This window comes from Elaeis guineensis, chromosome 15 (genome assembly GCF_000442705.2).
Source record: "Elaeis guineensis isolate ETL-2024a chromosome 15, EG11, whole genome shotgun sequence".
NCBI lineage: Eukaryota > Viridiplantae > Streptophyta > Magnoliopsida > Arecales > Arecaceae > Elaeis > Elaeis guineensis.
This window is the reverse complement of record NC_026007.2, coordinates 64,921,772-64,938,717: the sequence shown is the minus strand read 5'-3', so window position 1 is coordinate 64,938,717 and position 16,946 is coordinate 64,921,772. Positions and strand designations below refer to the sequence as shown.

The following is a 16,946-nucleotide window of genomic DNA, read 5'->3' as shown; positions in this document are numbered from 1 at the left end:
CCAGCAACTTAACTTTTTTTTCCAGCAAGAATTCCCAATACGTATATAATTGAAGCTTACCAATTACCTTTTGAGAGCTTACTAGGGACAATCAAAACAAGGATAAATATTCCTGCAAGATTATCTATCTTCCTACGTGATTATAATATGAAAGGATTTGCAGAAAACATGTTAAACTCCTTAGACATGGGCATTTTATGGATCCAGTGTTGGATACTTATCAGCTGCTGGTTGTTTGTGCTTTTATTTATTTGCAATTAGCAAATTGTCAACATTCAGCACTAACAATATTTCCATGTCAGTCTACTGCGATACCTACTGGGTATAACAGATGAGGAACGGGAAAGAAGACGGGAAGAGATTTTGTCAACCAGGTAAAATCTGCGGCTTTATTTTATCTGGCCTTTAGGAAGAAATTTAGTTATGGCAGGTGTGAACCAATACAAGGGTTGTTGCCTTGACATTTGGATGAACCTGTCCTCTATAGTGAACTACTTTTTCCTCGAGTGCTCTGTGTTGACCGATTCTTCTTCCCATTTATGTACAGTTTGAAGGATTTCAAGGAGTTTGCTGATGCAGTTGAAGCTGTCAAGAATAATGGGGTTGTGGTTGCTGTTGCCTCTCCTGAGGATGTTGCTGTGGCAAATGGGGAGCGGCCTGGATTTTTTGATGTCAAGAAAGTCCTCTGAAGTTCTAAGAGCTGGGAGATGTTTGAGGAAGCAATATATTTAGCATTCAGAAGGTCTTAGGCACGCCTTTGCGGAAATATTTGGCAAAATTTTTGTACCACTGATCACAGTGGAGAACATTATCTTTGGCCTCCAAATACCTCAGCTTAATTATAATTTGTTACTCTCCCAGGCTGTGTTGGGAGGGCCATAGGTGATAAAGAATGCAACCCTACCTTTATTGAAACCTGCGGGTTTTGTAACTGTATTAATTCATTATAAAATTTTAACAAGTTAATTCACAGGTACATGCTGGATGCTTTCCTCCCCCCTTCCCACCCTCTATCCATCCTCTGGTTAATGCTCTCATCTAGGATGCAAGAACGGTTACAGTAAGCAGTAGTAGAGGTCATCTTGAAGAATGCCTGGAAATGTCATGAAATATTGAACATAATTTTACTTCTATATGGATCAGTAAAGGTTCAATCGAACAGAAGTTTACTTTCATAAGGATTGATAGAGAGACTACAAATGCATTTCACCATCGTAGAGCCCATGTAAGCATTATTCATCTGATCTCTTTTTTATTTTCTAGTTCTTAGCTCCTAAAAATGCCATAGTTTCTTCGGTTTGCAGAACGAAACGATGTATCGTACGGTTCTAAAACTACCTTATTCATTGTCCTTATACTTTTAATTATTCCATAGCTAAGATTTTGTATTCAATAAGAGAAACCTTAAAATGGTTGAGAATACGAGGTAGTGATCTGTGAAAACTTGTGTTGATAAAAATTCCAATTCCATGATTGTATTACCTTTGAATCACCCTGATGGTTGTACACAACTGTAGCATCATGCACTCAATATTGGAACACTCACTTATCTTGCAGAGTTGGTAAATCCAATTCCACCTGTGTTTATTAAGTATATTTTTATTCCAGTCCCTTCATGTAGACCTAATTTTATGCACTACCAACTTGATACAAAAAAAAAAAAAAAGTGCAGGAAATATTGTGATGTTACATGAGCCATCAAATGCAGAAGGGAAATTCCATCAAAAGGAAGGTGGCACATGCGAGCACACGTAGGCCGCTGTCTGGCTCCTCTAGTGCAATCTGGATTTGATGGACGGCCTTGATTGCTCGAGACGGAGGCAGTTGGTGGATTGGACATTAGCATGGAAAAACTACAGTGCAAAACAGCATTGCTCAACACAAACCAGTGCAAGGTTGAATAAACACTATTACTCATTGTAATTGTGTGCCTTTAAAATAAAAATCACTATTAGTGAAGGGATCCAGCCTTTATTTGAGTCGTTCTGCAATGGTACAATCACAGTCGACAAGTCATAACAGCCATTACTAGCAATTAGATTATGAAATCAAGGACATAATCTGTCACGCCCCAAATCCGAGACATAACATGATCATGCTACCGAGGGATAGACCCACGATAACACGAAGCCAAAATTCATCTTCTTAAATATAATAGCAGGTGTATCACAAATAAATGTAATAATAAAGTTCAATTCAAATATTTAATTAAACCAAAACTGATTCAGAGCATCTAAATCCAAAGATAAAATAATCCAAGTCTTAAAATTCATAATGACTACAATTCATAAACATAAACTGAATTCCTAGTGCAAAATTTTCAAGCTTGCTTTGCTGATCCCCAAGCCTGGATTCCCTTTCCATCAGTCCTAGCCTTATTTCTCTGTACATGAAAAAGAAAACAAAAAGAATATGAGCTACACCAGCTCAGTAAGTAGACTTCCGCTTCTTTACCGGATCAAGCATAAATTTTCTATGATAATGCATCATTTAGCAAATAACAATTATTGTAAAAATAAATATTTCATAGAGCATATAATAAAACAAGTTATAAGCTCATCGTGCATGCATAAATCATGTATATTTCACAATTATGAATCGTAAATCATTTTCATCATGTATTCATGTCATGTTTCAAAACATTGCTCACAGACATTCGTGCTAAGGTCACTATTATACCCATGACAGGGCCATATTTTTTCATCGACAGAGTTCTTAATTCATGTGCCAACTTTATACCCGCTGGCAGGGCCATGTTTCGTGTGGATGCTAGCTCCGGATGTCGACTTTCCCGAAGGGATTCATTCATAGCCATCTGAGAGCCTTTGAAATCATTTTATCTTTTTCTTAAAGTATACATATACATAGATGGAAAAACCATGAAATTTATGCTTCATAATCATACTATTTTCATAAGACATATTCATGAAATCAATGCTCATAATAAAACATGCTTTTCATATCATATATGCCGATCCTTATTTTATGAAAAATTATGATTTTATCAATAGCAATTCTTTACATAAAAGCATGATCATTTAAAAAAAATAAATAAAGAACATAAAATCTACTTACCTCGATCGTCCTGAACCTTTTAATCTTCCTTAAAAGAATCGGACAGTCCTATTTAAAATATTAAATCATCAATAAATTTTATTTCATATATAAAATTATATAATATAAGGAAACGACCGATTTGATGATCAGTCCAATAAATCTCTCCCTTCGGCTCTAAACCGATTGAAGGTCATAGGTCCCTAGGAGTGGAGAAGATAGCTTAATAGGAGATTCATAGGACTTCTTAGAGAGAGAAAATTTTTTTTAAGGGAGAGAAAAAGTAGAGAGAGAAAGTAGAGCGAGAACGAATCCAATTCTAGAGAGAGAAAGACTTTAGAGAGGGATGAGAGAAACTTCCTTTCATGTGTATTATTATTATTTTTATTATTATTATTATTATATAAATATATATTTTTCTTTTCTTTTTCTTCTTTTCTTTTCTTTTATTATTATTATTATTATTATTATTATTATATGATTATATATTTTTCTTTTCTTTTCTTTTTCTTCTTTTTTTTTTCTTTTTTTTTCTTTTTTCTTTTCTTTTTTCTTTCTTTTTTTTCCTTTTTCTTTTCTTTTTCCTTCTCCTTTTTCTTTTCTTTTTCCCTGTGGCCTTCTTTGGCCGAAACAGGAGACCTAGAGGTCCCCATTTTTTAAACCGACCATTCACGGTCGCACCTTGCCCGACGGTGGCCGACGGCAAGGGACGACCTTCCTCCTAAGTTCGGAGGGGCCAGAGTCGGCAATCGGTGGTGACCGTCGATGCCGAAAAATCAAGGAAAAGAAGAGGCCGGACAGGGGTTTTCTTTTCCGACAAAATCCGGCGATACCTGTCACCGGCAATCGTGCCCACAGACACGAAAAAGCAGGGAGAGAAGAGAGGAAGAGGAAAGAGGCCTTACCACATCCTCCGATGACCCCCACCGACGTGAAATCGCGGCGAGCACAAGTCGAGGGGCCGCGGCTTCAATCAGAAAAATCAGAGAAGAACTCCGGTGATCGTCGGTGACTGATGGGTCTACTCTTAGAGGAGAGGAGGGGGGTTCTTATAGAGCTCATCCTAGGATCTTTTAATGGCCCTAGTGAAGCGAAAATTCAGTGCAGGGGTAAAATGGTAATTTTAAATTTTTTTCAAAATTACTATTTTACAGCGAAATTATTAATTAATCTCATTAATTAATACTAATTAATCCTACACTAGAATCTAAATATGATACAACAGCATGCATTTAAATTTGAAATTCAAATTTGAAACAGTAAACTTTTTACTGTACTGTGTTCAGAACACATCACCTTTTGCAGGTAGTCGATCACCGCAATCTGATCACCATCGGAAGACTCTGATCATCACGTCGCAGCCACACTAGTGTCTAACCTCTGTGGATCATCCACACGAAGCTCCCATCTGATCGGCTCCTCACGAATGCTAGTTCGTGAGTTCACCCTTTTGATGGCTGATGTTGATCGAACTCCTTCGATCGATATGTGCCGACTCTTCGGACACTCCGGATCGTCTGCATGATTGATTGAGAGGCTGATGGATCTCTCTCTGAAATTTGGTGGACTCACGATACTCGTGACACACCAATCTCACTTCCCGAACCCTAGATAGAAAACTTAGGGTACACACCAAAAAACCCTGCGCCCAATTTTTTTTCTTTTCTTTCTTTTTCTCTCGGAAGGTTTTGGACCTTCACCTCACGCACAAGGCTTCCTCACGCCCCACTTTCTTTCTCAGAATTTTTCTACGCACGCCCCAGCTCCCTATCTCTTTTAAAACAGTTCAAAACGTGTCTTATCCACGTGAGAGGATAAAGATAAGTGGTTACATATTTGAATTCAAATCAAATTTGAATTCAAACTAAAACCAACTCATCCCTATCCACTTGTGGCGTGAGAAGAGAAGGGCGTGGACTCTTTGTGCATGGAAAGGTTTCACGAGAAACTCTTTCTCGTGTGAATTATGTGGCGCACAAGATGGATAAGCTTGAAGGCAAAAGAGATAAGTTATCCATTCAAATTCAAACACGCTTTGAATTTGAATGGTTAACTAATCAGCTTTATCCATCCATATTGGCGTACAAGAGTGGCGTGAGAAGGGTTTTGCGTGAGAAAAAATTCATGAGAAGTTTCTTCTCATGAATTCAAATGGGCGCAGAGATTTAAGGTGGTGCAGGGATTCAAATTCAAATGGTGGTTTGATCTTAATTGAACCAACCTAATCAAAATAGGTTAAGCACAATTAGACTAAATTAAACCTAACTTAATTAGGCTTAATTAGGCTCAATAAAATTCTAATCAAATCAGAAATTGACTAAGCCCAACCCCTGATCAAATCAGGGACCAAACCATCTCGACGATTAGGTCAACTCTTAACCTAATCGGGTCAAACCCAACCGAATCCAATTCAATTAAACTTGATCCAAAAATAATTACTCAATCAAATTGAGTTAATTAGCGATCAAATCACTAATTAAAACCTCTCATAATTATTGAGTCCAAATTCGATGGGCAATCGGATATCAAAGTCCATCAATATGAAACCTTGATCGAAGAGTTCAAATTTCAAATTCAAAATTTTGACCTCGGTACCCAAAATATGTGGAACTCATGATCAGAGAATCCTAATTCTCAATCATAGAGTCCCAGACACATAAGACTCATAATCAGCCATCAGATCAGAAAGGAACCTCTAATGTGTGTGACCCCGCAGGTTCGAACCTAAGCCGGTAGCACAGGAATCAATTCCTGTACTAATCGAAGTGACCATCTAGCAATGGTACCCGATGATCGGATAGGTCGAATAGTCGCAATCGCAATATTCAGAACCTACGTGAATATGGTTACCGTATAATTCATCCCTTTTGATCCCTGTGTTTAGGATGACTCAGGGTTAAACTGTCAACCCTGATGAGATCATCCGAATCGTACTCAACTCAATCAGTCCTGTGACTCCTCACTAGGACTACCTTGGCCAAGGTTTTGCTAAATTGAAACACGACTGTACACACCTCCTAAACTGGAGTGGTCAATCCCATCTTGACACACGCACTGACAAGTCAAGTACTTGACTACACCCAGCAGCCTTCCGTCACTGAATTAGAAATTCAGGTAGTCCAGTGCCTAAGTGCAGCGAGTTGCTTGCAAGTCACCATGGCGGTCTCAGGTCGGAGGGACATTTATACCCATATCCCATCGGAGCAAATCTTGACAGCAGAAATAGCTCCAGAGTCGGTCACGTTCAGTGCAGATGTACCATTACATCACCTGTATGCCATACCAGTGTCTCCACACTCCTTGGTTATGAGGACAACCAACCCATATGGCACACAACGACCTATGCTCGATAAACGTTGTCGTCCTTGGTAACAATGTATCATTTGATCGCGAACAAGTTTAAGGACTAAGCGACAAATCCTCCTTTGTCGAGTCTAAATAGTCCTAAGGACTTCACCACAACACAGGAGTTCATTAGAAGATGAAACATTTGTGATGAAAAAATACCAAAATAACTTTTATTTATTTATAATTCATGTACAATACAAAAGGAGCACAACCATCAACAGGCTGACGATTGGCTTTGGGATACTATTCCCAACACTTAGGACTCCGATTCCTGATCGGAATCGGAGAAGAGGAAGACTCCGATCGAGAGTCTTCCTCCCTATTTTTTTTTGTTTAATGGGCTTAGTGGCTTTTGGCCCATCGGGCCGGGTTATTACATTCTATCCCCTTAAAAAAAATTTCGTCCTCGAAATTTAACATACCTTCATTTTCAAATAAGTATGGATATCTCATCTTCATATCATCTTTAAGCTCCCAAGTGGTCTCTCTCTCTTCATGATTACTCCAATGAATATTTACGTACAGAATGATATGCCGTCTTAGAACTTGCTCTTTTCGAATAATAATTCGGAGAAAAAATTCTTGATAGGTTAGATCTTCATGAACTTGCAATGGCTCATACTTTATCACACTATTTGGATCAAATACAAACTTTCTCAGTAATGAAACATGAAAGACATTGTGCACTTTGGATAAATCTGGTGGTAAGGCTAGTTCATAAGCAACATCTCCTACTCGATTTAAAATTTTAAAAGGTCCAATATATCACGGACTCAGCTTGCCATGTCTCCCAAACCTCATGACACCCTTAGTAGGTGATACTTTTAGAAAAACATGATCACCGACCTGAAATTCTAATTTTCTTCTTTTTCTATCTGCCTAACTCTTCTGTCTATCCTGTGCTGCCTTGAGTCTTCTCTTGATTAGATAAATTTTGTCTCTAGCATCTTGAACTAACTCAGGATCTATTAATTTTTTTTCACCTACTTCATCCCAATACAGAGGAGATCTACACTTTCTTCCATATAGGACTTCATAGGGTGCCATCCGGATACTAGAATGAAAACTGTTGTTATATGCAAATTCAATCAATGTCATATGATTATCCCAATGTCCTCCGAAGTCAAAAGCACAAGCTCTTAACATATCCTCAAGAGTTTGAATTGTCCTTTCAGATTGGCCATCGGTCTGGGGATGGAATGCAGTACTAAACCTCAATTCTGTTCCTAAAGCATCTTGAAAATTTTTTCAAAATCTAGATACGAATCGTAGATCTCGATCAGATACAATATTTATTGGAACACCGTGCAGGTGTACAATTCCGTCAATATACATCTGGGCTAACTTATCAAGTGGAGTGCCAACTCGAAAAGGTAGAAAGTGAGCTGATTTAGTAAGTCGATCAACAATCATCCACACTGCATCATTTTTTCTTGTTGTCTTTGGAAGTCCAGTAACGAAATCCATCGTGATATGCTCCCATTTTCATTCTGGTATCTCTAATGGTCTTAGCAAACCAGCAGGTCTTTGATATTCGACTTTCACTTGCTGGCATACCAAGCATTGAGATACAAACCGAGCTATCTCCTGCTTCATTCCATTCCACCAGAAGAGTTGTTTTAAATCTCTATACATCTTTGTACTACCGGGATGAAAGGAGAAATGGGATTTATGGGCTTCTTCCAAATTTTTTTTTTAGTTCAGGATCTCCTGGTATACATAATCTGTTTCCAAAATAAAGAGTTTCATCTGTATGTAGCCTAAACTCAGTTCGTAGCCCTTTCTCCATGTCCTTCTTAAACTGACATAAATGAATATCACTTTGTTGGGCCGCTTTTATCTGTTTGATCAATGCTGATTGTACCATTAAATTTGCTAACACATTCTTAATATCAGTACAAGTCACTTCAATTTGTAAATCTTCAAGATCCCTCAGAATTTATTGCTGAAAGGATAGCAGAGTCATCACATTCGCTGAAGACTTCCTACTAAGTGCATCTGCCACCACATTGGCCTTTCCAGGATGATATTTATTTTAAATTCAACCTCACGCTCTAGGGGCAGTCCGGGTAGTTCATCTAAAAAAATATCAAAAAATTCTTTGACAATTGGGATATCATCCAACTTTATCTTTTCCTTCTCGACGTCTATTACATGGGCCAAAAATGCTTTGCATCCTTTCCTTAAAGCTTTTCTTGCATTCATGATTGAGATAATACCCAAAGATTGTTTGGGTTCTGTATTATGAACTTCGCCTTGAAAGAAGAATTGCGGTTCATCCAGAATTTGAAATACCACTCTTTCTCCAAAACAATCAATATGTGCATGGTATGAAGATAACCAGTTCATCCCAAGAATAATGTCAAAATCATACATATTTAGCTGAATCAAATCTGCTGCTAATTCTTTTTCTTCTATTTGGATTATGCAATTCATGAAAATAATGTTAGCAACAACAATATTTTTAAAAGGTGTGCTAACATATAATGGTTCATTTAGTTTTTCAGGCACACAATTCAAAGAAGTAGTAAACTTGAGAGATATAAAAGAGTGTGAAGAGCCAGAATCGAATAACACAAAAGCATAAATAGAATTGACTGAGATAATACCTGTCACCACTTGATCATTTGCATTGGCCTCCTGCTGGTTTAAAGTAAACACTCGTGCATTTCCTTTTTGTTTTTGATCAACTGGTTTGTTAGGTCTAGAGTCATCTCTTTTCTTATTTGGACAATCACGAGCCATATGTCCTTTCTCACCACATAAGAAGCATGCTCCTATCCTCTTGAGACAAAGTCCATTATGATTTTTTCCACAGTAGGAGCAGGATGAAGATTCTTTCTTCTTATCAGAGTTATTATTTTTGAAATTTTTCTGCTGATCCTTTAGATTTCCTGCTGATCTCGGTCTCTTCTTATCTCCTCTTTCTAGATCTGCTATTTTCAATTCAGACTCCACTTTTAAAGCTCACTCCAGTACGTCCTTGTAGTTATTGAAAATATGAGAGGACAAACGGGATCGAATTCCATATCTTAGATCTTGTTCGAATCTGTTAGCTTTACTCCTTTCGAATTCCATAAGCTGGGGGCAGAAGTGGCCTAGCTTATTAACTTTGTTAGCATATTCTAACACTGTCATATCATCCTTTTGCTTTAAGGCTAGAAACTCATTTTCTTTTACCAATCTCATTGTCCCCAGAAAGTACTGATCATAAAATATCTCTTTGAATTCTTTCCAAGTGAGCTGATCATCATTGTTCCCATAGGCAGCTTTTATTGCAGTCCACCAAAACTCGGCATTCCCTTTTAACATAGGAACGGCTAATCGGACCTTCACATTCTCAGGATATTGCAGGGCATCAAACATCTTTTTCATCTCTCGAATCCATGTCTCTGCAGCCATAGGATCAGATCTACCCTCAAATAGAGGTGGGTTGAGCCTTCTGAATCTCTCATAGTATGACTCCATAGATAATGTCGGTCGAGGAGCAGTCTGTGCCTGCTGCTGGATAAGCTGAGCCATCACTTGACATACACCAGTAATGTCCGTCTGTGTGGCTGGTGCGTCAGGAGTCCGCTCAACTAGTTGATTGTCAGCTCCCCGCGACGTCAATCTTGCTCCTCTTGCTCCTCTTGTCCTAGCAACCATATTTGCCAAGGTCTCGCAATCCCTATTGCTCATCGCTTCCTATTCAAATGCCAACATTATTACGTTATTTTATAACAGAGTTGCAGTACAGTTAATAATTTAAGTCAGAGTCTAACTATGCATAACCTAACTACCCACTGTTAGGTTTTAAGTTCTACCCTTGATTAAACCTATCGCTCTGATACCATAAAATGTCACGCCCCAAACCCGGGACATAACACGGCCATGCTACCGAGGGATAGACCCACGATAACATGAAGCCAAAATTTATCTTCTTAAATATAATAACAGGTGTATCACAAATAAATGTAATAATAAAGTTCAATTCAAATATTTAATTAAACCAAAACTGGTTCAGAGCATCTAAATCCAAAGATGAAATAATCCAAGTCTTAAAATTCATAATGACCACAATCCATAAACATAAACTGAATTCCTAGTGCAAAATTTTCAAGCTTGCTTTGCTGATCCCCAAGCCTGGATTCCCTTTCCATCAGTCCTAGCCTTATTTCTCTGTACATGAAAAAGAAAATAAAAAGAATATGAGCTACACCAGCTCAGTAAGTAGACTTCCGCTTCCTTATCGGATCAAGCATAAGTTTTCTATAATAATGCATCATTTAGTAAATAACAATTATTGTAAAAATAAACATTTCATAGAGCATATAATAAAACAAGTTATAAGCTCATCATGCATGCATAAATCATGTATATTTCACAATTATGAATTGTAAATAATTTTCATCATGTATTCATGTCATGTTTCAAAATATTGCTCACAGACATTCATGCTAAGGTCACTATTATATCCGTGACAGGGCCATGTTTTTTAATCGACAGAGTTCTTAATTCATGTGCCAACTTTATACCCACTGGCAAGGCTATGTTTCGTGTAGATGCTAGCTTCGGATGTCGATCTTCCCGAAGAGATTCATTCATAGCCATCTAAGAGCCTTTGAAATCATTTTATCTTTTTCTTAAAGCATACATATACATAGATGGAAAAATCATGAAATTCATGCTTCATAATCATGCTATTTTCATAAGACATATTCATGAAATCAATGCTCATAATAAAACATATTTTTTCATATCACATATGCCGATCCTTATTTTATGAAAAATTATGATTTTATCAATAGCAATTCTTTACATAAAAGTATGATCATTTAAAAAAAATAAATAAGGAACATAAAATCCACTTATCTCGATCATCCTGGACCTTTTAATCTTCCTTAAAAGAATCGGACAGTCCTATTTAAAATATTAAATCATCAATAAATTTTATTTCATATATAAAATTATATAATATAAGAAAATGATCGATTTGATGATCAGTCCAATAAATCTCTCCCTTCTGCTCTAAATCGATTTAAGATCATAGGTCCCTAGGAGTGGAGAAGATAGCCTAATAGGGAATTCATAGGACTTCTTAGAGAGAGAAATTTTTTTTAGAGAGAGAAAAAGTAGAGAGAGAAAGTAGAGAGAGAAAGACTTTAGAGAAGGATGAGAGAAACTTCCTTTCATGTGTATTATTATTATTATTATTATTATTATTATTATTATATAAATATATAATTTTCTTTTCTTTTCTTTTTCTTCTTTTCTTTTTCTTTTTATTATTATTATTATTATTATTATTATTATATGATTATATATTTTTCTTTTCTTTTCTTTTCCTTCTTTTTTTTCCTTTTTTTTCCTTTTTCTTTTCTTTTTTTTTTTCTTTTCCTTTTCTTTTTCTTTTTCTTTTCTTTTTCCTTCTCCTTTTTCTTTTCTTTTTCTCCGTGGCCTTCTTTGGTCGAAACAGGGGACCTAGAGGTCCCCATTCCTTAAACCGGCCATTCACGGCCGCATCTTGCCCGGCGGTGGCCGGCGGCAAGGGACGACCTTCTCCCCAGTTCGGAGGGAAAGAAGGGAGAGAAGAGAGGAAAAGGAAGGAGGCCTTACCACAGCCTCCGATGACCCCCACCGGCGTGAAATCGCAGCGAGTACAAGTCGAGGGGCCGCGGCTTCAATCGAAAAAATCGGAGAAGACTCCGGCGATTGTCGGTGACTGATGGGTCTACTCTTAAAGGAGAGGAGGAGGATTCTTATAGAGCTCGTCCTAGGGTCTTTTAATGGCCCTAGGACTCCGATTCCTGATCGGAACCGGGGAAGAGGAAGACTTCGATTTTTTTTGTTTAATGGGCTTAGTGGCTTTTGGCCCATCGGGTCGGGTTCTTACATAACCAATAAAACAATAGCAAGACTGGAATTCAATCTTCACAGATAAATGTTTTTAAAATCAGTATTACAACTTAAACATTAAATTTAATATTTTTTTTCCCAGTCACATATGTAAAATAATAAATAGTAATAGCTATTTAGCAACTGTTATTCAATGCATCCATTAAGAATAACAGGACACAACAAAACTACATCAAAAAAAAGAAAAGAAAAGAAAAGAAAAAACAAAAGAATAGCACAACAAAAGCCTCCAAATCGTTAGAATGGTTGGTGCAACATTGGCAGCTGATATTTTGGACCACAATCCAATGTGTGACTCATTTATATCAACTGTTTCTTTGGAGAAGAGAATCCCTTAATACATTATAAGCAAATAATAATATAAGTAAATTCCTAATTTGACATCCGACCTAACTGAACGACTCTTGATTATCTTGAGGAGGGCAATTCTAAAAACGTGTGCATCTTTGCTAGAAACACCCATCTCGGTTTGATACTCTTTGCTCCTTGTATGGGAGGAGAAACAGTGAGTAAGTGTAGCAAAAAAAAAAAAAAAAAGGGGATCAGCATGTATAATCTCCACATAAATATATAAAGTTCTTAATCTAAAAAGCTCACTGCCAACTTCTCATGTGCATGGCTCACACTCGTTGCTGGTCATACATAAAAAGGAACATTGCGATAAAACTGGACAGCAATCTTATTTGTTGGAGGAATTACTTGCTATGAGAAAAATACAGAGGATTTTCACTATCGAAATTAAGAGAATCTGAATATATTGTCTTCATTTGACATTCTGATATTCTTCATCTTAGCAAGAATCTTTCCCCTATCAGATCATATTTTTATTAAGAAAACATTAAAAAACACTCGACTTTTTCTCTTGTCACTAGTGATTATAATGCCAAGAATTTTATGCTGAACCACCGTAAAAATATATTAAACACTCCGATTTATAAAAACCATTAACAAAAGATTCATAGACCGACTGAACATCATTGCTCACACCTTTGTAGTTATCTTTCATGACTAATCATCCCACATACTATGAAAGTAAGCCACCTACTCTCTTCTTTTTCCCGAGCCTTTGATGCTTAATTAAGGGTGCAAGTCTTGGTAACTAGATTTTTCTTATGCCACATCCAAGAGTCTTGAGGAACGCTCGGCAATGGCGGTAGCATCGAAGCTCTCCGGGACAGTCCAAATGGCCATCCCTCACAGTGTTTGAACTCTTCAAATATCGATCGCCTCCTGAATTCCTTCAACTGTGATCCACCATCGCTTGAGCAACGAGAAAAGCAGCTCTTCACAGAGAAGAAAGCCTCACTCTCTTCACCATCATCAGCTTCACATTCTTCTTCTCCATCTCCCTTCTCTTTTGAAGCAACGATCACTCTTCCTGTTGTTGGAGACACAGACCAACTAAAGCTCCCTGAAAACAATAAGTCTTTTGGTCTGGATTTAGCCTTCATCGCTCGATTTCGAATCTCCAAAATTATCACCTGAGGAACATTGAGATCAGATATTATATTAGATAGGAGGAAAGAATATGAAACTGAATGGAGTCTCCAAGGAATTTGAAGGGATAATATTCAACATTTTGTTTATCGAGATCATCGTTTGGAGTCTCATCTATGGAGCTCAAAGAGGAGGGAGTTCTGAGGCAGGAGCCATGGCACTGAGCACAAGCATCCCTGATGAGACCTGGAAGGGACTTGCAGTGGTTGGAGGGCAGTTTGGGGTGGTCTTCAGGGGCAAAGCAAGACATGGTGTTGTCTTCCAAAGGAGAAGAGAAAGGTGCAAGAAATAAGTAGAGCTTTTCATGTGCTATATAAAATTGTCTAGTATGTCTTATAGTAAGATATTGACATGCATGACAAAGGCCTTGCAACTTGAGATACTTGATGAAATCCTTTGTGGTAAAGGCAAAGTTAGAGATGCGACAATGGAAAATATTAGGGGATCAAGGATTGCTTTGCTTGACTTTCATGGATTACTTTGATGACGAAAATACCATAAAAGGGATCGGTATCAAGCCTTGCATAACCTAAACTAAACCTGAATTGTATTTGGCTTAGTCTTTTCCATGCAATCCTTGATTGTGCCTGGTTGAGCTGACTTGTTTTGAGATCAGGTTTGTGTTTAGGATAAAACATGCACCAATGGACAATTGTTCGGCATCGGTCCATCTTTAGGTCTACGGCGAATGAAGTATACCTACAGGCTTTTGGATGATGATGAGAAAGCTTAATATGGTTAATATGGCACCATCAGAATCTTCCTTTAAAATTTGCATGACAAAGATTGGCTATTTATTTTCTGTAGGTTACTTCAAATGTACTGTAGCAACTTGGGATAGTAGTTTCATGTTTCACTTGAAGCTAACGCTAAACCAAGACATCTCACCTACTTGAAGAGACCAAGATGCGCCGATTAGCCAATAGCCAATAGCTTTGTGTCTTGCATAGGTTTTTCTCAGAGGTGGAGGTTAGCTCCACCAGAGGAAGTTTGAACTTTGGACATTATAAGGATATAAAATCAAATCAACTAGATTATAATGATAAACATAATTGACTCTTATGACACTATTGAGACATGAAGAAGGAAACGTGGGAGGGGCAAGAAAAAGGACATCTAACTACTACTTCAGTAATAAATTGAAATATATAATAAAATTAGAACTTTGGGTATTGACTAATACTTTGCGCACTCCAATGCATTGAGATCAAAGCCAAAACTTTTAAATGGCTCGGTGAGGCTTGTACAATCTACTAATGGATTGCATGGAAAGTACTTTAATTGCAAAATTAACGAAACCATCTTAATCACAATCGATTATCACGTACATGCACACGACACACATCTAGATGAGGAAATAAATTAGAATTTATATTTACTTATTACTTGAGAAATCATCAACATTGCTAGTATTTGGTTGGCCATCTATGTCACAAATCGTTACTGGTCTGTTTCATGCCAAATCACCATAATGTGTGTTCTGAGCTAGTGTGTTCTATTATTTTTCATGCCGACATGCATTGGTGTGGAAGTAAAGAACAAAAGGGGAAGAAAAAGAGAGTCATATCACCCATACTGTAAGATGAACAACCTAATGATGCAGTCCCAGAAGTTTGCTATAGGAATTGGCAAGGTGGCACCCCAGACTCTCTCATGCTTCAATTCTTTCTACACCATCACCAACCCGGGACAAGGACCCACCATATAGAGTTATACTATTAAATTTCTACGCCAAAAAAAGAACTCCATGATCTCTTGACCAACTCCAGCCACAATATAACGTGTAAAGATTGTTTCTTAACTCTTATTAAGTAAGAAATCTTGGGAAGTGGATGCCTTTCTACCACCAACATTCAAACTGGAACGGTGACCCGACACAACACACCGTTGGCGGATGCTTCTTGCGCAGAGTACGGAGCAGGTAAAAGGAGGTGGAGAAACTGGGAGGGACTGAGAAAAAGTGCCATCAAGACCAAGGTCTTTCTTCGTGTGACATACAAAATTGGAGAACCATCCTGGCGGTGACAACTAGTTAATCATGATTAATTATGAATTATTTTTCATTCAAAATTTTTAATTAAATTTAGATAATAATTTTTAATAATAAATAATATGATAATTTTTTATTGAATGACTCATAATTCACATGATAAAATAATTCTGATCAATAATTTTCCGCAAAGTTGAGTCATCGTTGCTCGTGTTTAAATAGAAATAAAAAAATAGATGCTTACAATGTAGTTATTTCATGAGTTAATTTTATTTTTGTTAGAATATAATTTTGGAAAGAAGTTTACAATAATGGTCCAAGGTCTTTTTAATCTTTTTATTATTTTTTTTTTCTAATTATCCAATTCAGAATAGACGGCACCGATTTATTCATCTACAAGTAAATTTAATCTACTATATGTGTGGCTGATGCGGTAAATAATTTAAATTATGATGATAATTTGAAAGTGAAAAATTGAGTTGACGCTGCAAATAATTAGAAGTTTAAGGGATCTTTTTGAAAATTGTCCGCCTCTCCTTTCTTCTTTCTCTTCCCTTCCCCATTTTTTCTTCTTCGCCTCGACCACCATGGCTTCCTCTCCCTTCACTGCTTTGATTACCACTGATCAAGTCCCGCCCCTCCCCCACCGCCTCAACCACTTTCTCGATCTTCGATCGGCGATCAAGTCGCACCTAACCCTCTTCTTTTCTCTTTTGCCTCTGATCGCCGCTGTCACCTCGACTGTCTCCGACCAAGCCCTGTCTCTATCCCGCTGTCTCGACCTAATCGTTGCGGCCATCTTTCTTCTTGCACCTTAACAACCTCCTTCTCCAAATCTAATTGCCCCATCCTCCAGTTCCGATATTGATGATCTGAAGCTCGATAAGCAATTTGAACGGAAGAGACATGGGCCGAGAGGAGGGAGACAATGGTGGACAATAACAAGGAAGATAGGCAAAGGAGGAGGAAGAGGAGGAAGAAAGAGGCAGCATGTGGCAGCGGGTTCGAGCAACAAAGAGATGGATAGAGGAGGGAAGGAAGAAGGGAGAAGCATGCAACAGCGGAAAGACGAATGGGGTGGAGGAGGGGGGGTGTTGTGCGACGGTGAAAAGACGAATCACAAAAAGATGGACAGAAAAAAATAATAAAATATAAAAAA

The 16,946-nt window shown here is 37.6% G+C and overlaps 2 protein-coding genes and 1 pseudogene across 3 annotated transcripts in view; 1 reads left to right on the top strand and 2 right to left on the bottom strand.

Moving 5' to 3' along the window:
• Positions 1-976, top strand: part of LOC105058265 (presequence protease 2, chloroplastic/mitochondrial) — a 34,051-nt gene extending 33,075 nt beyond the window's left edge. For both annotated transcript variants that reach the window (XM_010941148.4, XM_010941149.4), the window contains exons 18-19: positions 303-374; positions 548-976. In XM_010941148.4, the coding sequence (XP_010939450.1) occupies positions 303-374; positions 548-689 (214 nt within the window). In that variant the 3' untranslated portion in view covers positions 690-976. The remainder of the gene's footprint in view (positions 1-302; positions 375-547) is intronic.
• On the bottom strand, positions 968-9,924 carry LOC140853978 (uncharacterized; annotated as a pseudogene).
• Positions 9,925-13,006: 3,082 nt separating this feature from the next.
• LOC105058264 (uncharacterized) lies at positions 13,007-14,168 on the bottom strand. The gene is made up of 2 exons (XM_010941147.3): positions 13,877-14,168; positions 13,007-13,781 (listed from the first exon to the last, which is right to left on the bottom strand). Exons 1-2 carry the CDS (start codon positions 14,045-14,047, stop codon positions 13,374-13,376), a joined length of 579 nt encoding a protein of 192 aa, XP_010939449.1. The 5' UTR covers positions 14,048-14,168; the 3' UTR covers positions 13,007-13,373.
• Between the last annotated feature and the right edge of the window lie 2,778 nt (positions 14,169-16,946).

Bases quoted from the DNA above. Each gene is read 5' to 3' on its own strand.
- LOC105058264 (XM_010941147.3), bottom strand. From the start codon at position 14,047: ATGTCTTGCTTTGCCCCTGAAGACCACCCCAAACTGCCCTCCAACCAC. The intron at 13,782-13,876 runs GTTGAATATTAT...AATGTTCCTCAG, and splicing joins ATGATCTCGATAAACAAAAT to GTGATAATTTTGGAGATTCG.